This window comes from Pipistrellus hanaki, assembly GCF_964339955.1.
Source record: "Pipistrellus hanaki genome assembly, chromosome: 12".
NCBI classification, from domain to species: Eukaryota; Metazoa; Chordata; class Mammalia; order Chiroptera; family Vespertilionidae; genus Pipistrellus; species Pipistrellus hanaki.
The window spans coordinates 37,583,888-37,590,846 of NC_140514.1; the positions used below are offsets into that span (position 1 = coordinate 37,583,888).

General features: G+C 52.3%; 2 protein-coding genes across 15 annotated transcripts in view; one reads left to right on the forward strand and one right to left on the reverse strand.

The window, feature by feature from the left end:
- The window catches only part of ASPRV1 (aspartic peptidase retroviral like 1), a 157,513-nt gene extending 155,661 nt beyond the window's left edge, over nt 1–1,852 (reverse strand). For 9 of the 14 annotated variants that reach the window (XR_014796530.1, XR_014796531.1, XR_014796532.1 and 6 more), the window contains exon 1: nt 304–1,710. The gene's annotated coding sequence lies outside the window, so the exon portion shown is untranslated. The other 5 variants (XR_014796534.1, XR_014796535.1, XR_014796536.1 and 2 more) reach the window with 5 other exon arrangements.
- A 436-nt stretch (nt 1,853–2,288) lies between these two features.
- On the forward strand, nt 2,289–4,010 carry PCBP1 (poly(rC) binding protein 1). The gene has a single exon (XM_084901222.1). It carries the CDS (start codon nt 2,583–2,585, stop codon nt 3,651–3,653), a length of 1,071 nt encoding a protein of 356 aa, XP_084757348.1. The 5' UTR covers nt 2,289–2,582; the 3' UTR covers nt 3,654–4,010.
- The last annotated feature ends 2,949 nt before the right edge of the window (nt 4,011–6,959 follow it).

Below are 6,959 nucleotides of genomic sequence, written 5' to 3' on the forward strand. Positions count from 1 at the left end.
GGTAGACTCCAAGGTGCCACGGACAAGGCAGGACTGACAGATACGTGGGCCTTTGTGCAGGGCTGAATCACTTCCCCTCCCTACCCTCACCCAGAAACCTCATAAAAAACAACACTGAGGCCGTCACAGGTGTAGCTCACACCAGAAACCACCGGGGATCCCCAAATAAGCACAAACAGGGGGGGAAACTACCCACCCAAAGGCTACCTGGGGGGATTCCTTTAAACGACAAGCTCACCTAAACGCTGACAGCATTTAAATTGTGAAATTCTAATTTACAGAAAAACTTGGAAATGTGCTCACCCATAAGGAAAAAAGGAGGTCTGGATTCCATCCTGGACACTGTGACCTTGGATGAATCATCACTTCATCTCCCTGTGCCTAAGGGAATCCATCTGTTAAAAAAAAAAAAAGAGAGAGAGAGAGAGAGATCACCATAATACCACCTACCTCAGAGGATCATGGTAAATAAAAACCAGACGGTTTGCAGTAAAATGCCTGGCACCAGACCTAGCGCTGGTCCGTGCACAGTCAACGCCTGTCCCCTGAGTCTAGGCTCAAAGTGACCCCCAGTTGTGGCAAACGAAGAGTCCCTGTCCAACCTGCCCCCCCCCCACGTGGGGGGGGAACATGGGCATCTTAGCCGCTTCGTTGCAATTGTCTGAAGGATTTCTAAGGCCATTTCTCGGTCTTCCCAGCCCAGCAGCCCAGCCTGAGCGGGACTAGGCAGGCAGACATTCCCATCTCATTCCTCCTGGCAGGGATCCCTAAACGCTTTGTTCCCGGGGGTCCCAGCCCTGTGGGTAGCTCGCATCAAATTTAAAATGAGCGACAGACTCGGTGTTTATGCCTACATTTTACAGTTCAGATTCCCGGTTCAAAAATCACGAGACCAAAAAAAAAAAAAAAAAACCCACGAGAACCGCATTAAAACCCGCCCCCACCCACCCCGGTGGGACCGCCGTGTGGGGGTCCGAGGACTCGCGGGGCAGGGACGGCCCGGACCACAGGCACCGGGGGTGGGGGTGGGGAGGGCGACGGGGACGCATTCTAGAGCGTTCACGATAACCCCGACTTCTCGTTGGCGCCGAACCCGGACCACGTGCGGCCATTTTGTGTTGAGGAAAAATGGCGGTCGCCCCCGTGGGGAAGGAGAGGGGGGGCAGAGAGTCAGCCGTTAGCCGCTCGCCCTGAGGGAGCCTGAGGCGCTTTGCGCAAACAGCCTTTTCGGTCCGGCTTAGCTGACGGGAAGGGCGAGGGGCAGACGCCAGAACCCGCACCCCAGCCGCGCCGGCGGCCTTTCTTTGGCGGAAGGAACGTGCCGCAGCGCCTGCGGCAGGAAAAGCCTCCCAAGATGGCGGCCGGGCGAGCGCCGCCCCCGGAAAGCGCGGGGCGCGGCGGCGGCACCCAGCGGGGCCAGGGCGGCCTGAGCCGGGAGGGGGACGCCGCGGGGGCTCCCCCAAAGCTCGGCTCGGCGCCCCCACGAGTCAAGAGGCACGCCATTGTCTAAAGTAGCTGAGGGGGCTGCCACATCTTAAAGCGCCACTAGGGCAGGAGGTGGGGTTTCTGCGGGTTTAACCGAAAGAAACTTGCAAAACGCAAACAAAGCATTATGTAAATGGACGCCATTCTTTCAGGGCCACGTTTCTAGCACTTCCCAGAAACCACGAGCAGAGCCGCAACTTGGGCGGCGGCTGGGGGTGGGTTTCGGTCTTTCTCCTCACCGGCCACGGGGCCGAGGCCTAGGCCGGGTGGCGGCTGGCGCCCCGCGCCCAGACGCCGGGGACGAAGGAGTCCCACGTGCCCGCCCGCGCGCCCGCCCCGAGGCCGCGCCTCGCCTCCCCTCCCCCCCGGAAGGCCGCGCGGCCCCTCCCGCCCCCCCGCACCCTCGCGCACGCGCTGTGGCCGCCTTACGCGCACGTTTTAAATCCGCGGCGTCCCAGCTGCCGCCTGCAGTCACCGCCGGGCCTGCCCTTGTTCCTCCTGGCCCAAACTGCCTTTGTCGGGCGGCAAAATAACGTGTCGTCCCCGTTCACAACACTAACATGTCCAACCATCTACCGGTGCCGCTAGGGTTAATGGAATAAATATGTGCTTTTAAAAATTTGCCGGACTCACAGTGTCTGCCCATCGGAGCTTTATATTCAAGGCTAGGTGGTTAAAAAAATTTTTGTAAAACTACCATCTGGAGTCTGGCGCAATCTCGCGACCTAAAAAAGACGGGTCCTCATTTTTTTTCAAGGGGTCCTGCGCGGCAAGCACTTCCGGGGTCAGAGGGTACGCGAGGTTGAAAGCGGGCTTCCCGCCCCGCCCAGACCGCCGAGGCTGCCGCCGGAGTCGCCACCGCCGCGCCCTCGCCCACCCGCCTGCCCGCCGCTCCCGGCCCCGCTCGCCCCCTCCGCCGCCGCCGCCCGCCCCTGCGACGACGCCGCGGCCTCCCGCCCGCGCCCGCTCGCTCCCGCGGCCCTCGCTCGCCTCGCGCCGGCAGTTTTGGGCCTACGCCTCCCCTCCCCCCGCGCCAGCCACCAAAGACTTGACCACGTAACGAGCCCAACTCCCCCGAACGCCGCCCGCCGCTCGCCATGGATGCCGGTGTGACTGAAAGTGGACTAAATGTGACTCTCACCATTCGGCTGCTGATGCACGGAAAGGAAGTGGGCAGCATCATCGGGAAGAAAGGGGAGTCGGTTAAGAGGATCCGCGAGGAGAGTGGCGCGCGGATCAACATCTCGGAGGGGAATTGCCCGGAGAGAATCATCACTCTCACCGGGCCCACCAATGCCATCTTTAAGGCCTTCGCTATGATCATCGATAAGCTGGAGGAAGATATCAACAGCTCCATGACCAACAGCACGGCGGCCAGCAGGCCCCCGGTCACCCTGCGGCTCGTGGTGCCGGCCACCCAGTGCGGCTCCCTGATCGGGAAAGGCGGCTGCAAGATCAAAGAGATCCGCGAGAGCACCGGGGCCCAAGTCCAGGTGGCGGGCGATATGCTGCCCAACTCCACCGAGCGGGCCATCACCATCGCTGGCGTGCCGCAGTCTGTCACCGAGTGTGTCAAGCAGATCTGCCTGGTCATGCTGGAGACGCTCTCCCAGTCTCCGCAAGGAAGAGTCATGACCATTCCGTACCAGCCCATGCCGGCCAGCTCTCCGGTCATCTGCGCGGGCGGCCAAGATCGGTGCAGCGACGCGGCGGGCTACCCCCACGCCACCCACGACCTGGAGGGACCACCGCTAGACGCCTACTCGATTCAAGGACAACACACCATTTCTCCGCTCGATCTGGCCAAGCTGAACCAGGTGGCAAGACAACAGTCCCACTTTGCCATGATGCACGGCGGGACCGGATTCGCCGGAATTGACTCCAGCTCTCCGGAGGTGAAAGGCTATTGGGCAAGTTTGGATGCATCTACTCAAACCACCCATGAACTCACCATTCCAAATAACTTAATTGGCTGCATCATCGGGCGCCAGGGCGCCAACATCAATGAGATCCGCCAGATGTCCGGGGCCCAGATCAAAATTGCCAACCCGGTGGAAGGCTCTTCTGGTAGGCAGGTTACTATCACTGGTTCTGCTGCCAGTATTAGTCTGGCCCAATATCTAATCAATGCCAGGCTTTCCTCTGAGAAGGGCATGGGGTGCAGCTAGAACGGTGTAGGTCCACTCATAACCTCTTTCTGCTGTTTTTCCCATGATCCAAATGTGTAATTTCTGGTCAGTGATTCCAGGTTTTAAATAATTTGTAAGTGTTCAGTTTCTACACAACTTTATCATCTGCTAAGAATTTAAAAATCACCTTCTCTGTTCAGCTGTTAATGCTGGGATCCATATTTAGTTTTATAAGCTTTTTCCCTGTTTTTAGTTTTGTTTTGGGTTTTTTTGGCTCATGGATTTTATTTCTGTTTGTCAAAAAGAAATGTAAGAGTGGAATGTTAAGAAATTTCAGTTTAGTTCTGTAATGTCAAGAATTTAAAAATTAAAAAGTGGATTGGTTAAAAAAAAAAATGCTTCGTATTTGAAAAAACTGGGAACTGCGATCTTAAACTCTTTGTTGGTGCCTTTTTTCCCCTTCCCTTTTAGCGTCAGGCATTTGCAGGGAGAACGTGGGCCCATCCCTGGTATCCTCTCAAGCCCTTTGCATCTTATTGGTGAGATTCCATTTCCTCTCCGTCCCAACAAAGGAACGCTGCAGGCTGGGCCTGCTTTGGGATATTTGCAGAGACAGAGGGTCTCGCTGGGAGAGTAACATCCCTCCCTCCCTCCCTCCACCCAAGTTCCCGAGAGAGGCCTCCGCCCGCTTCTCTGGTAGAAAACGTGCTTTCTTAGATGGAAAAGTATGCCCACTCGTTAGGGCCTCTGAATGGCCCTGTGTCCTCTGTCTCAGCCCCATCCCCACCCCCCATCTCACCGGAAAACTTAGGAACAAAAAAATGTTCTGAGGTGGGAGGCGCCCCAGGGGACCCGGAGGGGGGGCTGGGGAGGAAGGGAGAGGCTGAGGTGGGGGGGGGAGGGCAAGGGGCAAGGGTGGGTTTGGAAGATTGGGAAGAGGGTTTGAGGATTTGGAAGAGGGCATCTGCCGGAGGCGGTGGTGGTAGGGATAGAAGGTTTTGGTTGGGCTGCAGGACTGAATGAATGGGGGATGGTACCAGCGGGGCACACGTGTCAAGCAGGCACCTGTGGCAAGCAGCCTGTCAGAGGATGTTATTACACCTGCCAAGTGGCGTATCCAGAAACAAAAGAGGCCTAGCTCCTAATTCTTCAGCTGTGTGCAGTATTTAGAGAAATCATTATACCGGGAAATAATCCTGCCTAAATGGGGCAGTCTCAAAGGCAGGAATGTAGGCTGAGCCATTGGCTAAGTCCTGAGAATGACCTCGGTGTTAAACATGTGGATTCTTAGTTTCTGCCCCAAATTTAGTCAGGCTGCATTTTTAAAACTCCAAAAGGCTCTTAGGTTTGAGGGCCACTGATTCTCTTCACCAGTGAATTAGGAAAACCCTGCTGGAAGGCTCATGTCCACCTCAGCCAGTGGGACCAGACTGGGCCTGCTGAGAGAAGGAAAAGGATCATTAGGCAAATATACACTAGAAACAACAGTACAAGACAATAGACAATTAAGTGCCAAATTGTAGCTCAAACCCCAGGCACTGGGAGATCCCTAACGGGAAGAAGAATTCTGCTGGAAGGAGAACTTTATCCATGGTGAGTATATGTTGAGACTTATTCTCTACAGGGCATCGGCTCCTTTTTTCCTGAGGTACAGGCCTGGTTTTGAGGGTCCCTGGAGGTAAGATTGGGGTCTTCCATATACTTTACATCCACATCATCACTGAAAGAAGCCTAGATTCTGGAGTAAAACCTGAGTTCAATTTTGAGTTCTGCTACTTGTGGCCTTGGGCAAATTATTCCACTTCAGTATAAAATGGTGGTAAAAGTACTCGCCTCCTGGGCTTGGGGGGGAGGGGGAGGAGGGAGGGATAAAAGCATACATTTAAAGCAAAAGCACAACACAATAAACTTAAATATGCTTTAGATTGCACAGAGCCCACTTCTGCCCACAATATATTTGGGCACAGGAGAAAGATTAAAAGGTAGAGAACAAAGCAATGTATACTAAATAAGCTAATACAGTTGGACTGAGGGGCCAAGACAGGTAAAGGAGGCCCTGCTGAAGACCCAGGGATGGGTTAAGTGTCTCCTGAAAATAATAAGCACAAATTAAGTTTGCATCAGGCAAGAAAGGAGTGAATCATTGGGCTGGCCCCTCACACACCAAGGCAAGTCATTTATGAGGAATCCCTGAAACTTGCTGGGTCTAACAGATTTGATTGAACATGTTATGTACAAAATGAATTAAAACTTGATGCTTTGGTACAATTGGAAGCTATATAGTAGCTCATTGTAGTTAGAGTATGGCCTGTGGTCAATGGAGGGAGAGGAGGTGGAGGAAGCCATTAAATCATTTGAGGCTAAATTATAAACAGCCTTGAGTGCCATAATAAAGGGTTTGAGCTTTATTCTAAAACCCAGTGATCTCCAAACATTTCTTTAAATGTACCCCTTCAGTAACAAGTCTTTAACATACATATATCCTAGTGTATGTTTGAGTATTTATAAATTACATATATGTATACTAGTCATGCTTATTTATAAACCATATACAAGCATTAAATGAAAATATATTTTTTAAAAACAAAAACTTAAGTGAACAAATTGAAGCCCCACTGGCAAGGCTCAGTGGTTGAGCGTCAATCTATGAACCAAGAAGTTATGGTTTGATTCCAGGTTTCAGATTCAGCCTGCAGTGGAGGGGAGGATGCAGGAGACAGCTGATTGATGATTCTCATCACTGATTTTCCATCTCCCTCTCCCTTCCTCTCTGAAGTCAATAAAAATATATTTAATATATTTTTTTTAAAAAAAAAACAACAAATTGAAATCTAATTTCTAATAGTTATTTTTACCCCTTCCCTCCGGTCATTTTAGAGACCACTGGAAGGGAACACGGGAAAACAATTCCAATGTCATAGGTATCCTTGGGGAGTAGAATTTCAGAAGAGGGATGAGGAAGCCAAATTGTACCAAGACAGGAGGGACTGGGTAGCTGGCTCAAAACTTGGTGGTGCAAAGGAAAGAAAGAAATAGGACAACTTGAGGGGGAAGAATTGGAGAAACGGGTTGTTGTTGTTTTTTTTTTTGGGGGGGGGGGTGTTTTTTAAAGGAACCTCACTAAGGTGGATAATAGGAAATCAATAGAGGTTGAAAAAAAAGCTGCAGAAAGGACTGGCTAGAAGAGGGTTTGGGAGCAGTAAATACCAGACGCCAGGCCAGTTTAACTATCCGAATGTAATTCACTTTGTCCCCACAGGATTCCTCCTTTCACTTTGGAGCAGCTTGAGTATATCCTGTGCTCTTTTGCATTAAGGTCTGGAAATCAAAAAAAAAAAAAAAAAA

Excerpts from the sequence above, each read along its gene's own strand:
- PCBP1 (XM_084901222.1), top strand. The coding sequence starts at position 2,583 with ATGGATGCCGGTGTGACTGAAAGTGGACTAAATGTGACTCTCACCATT.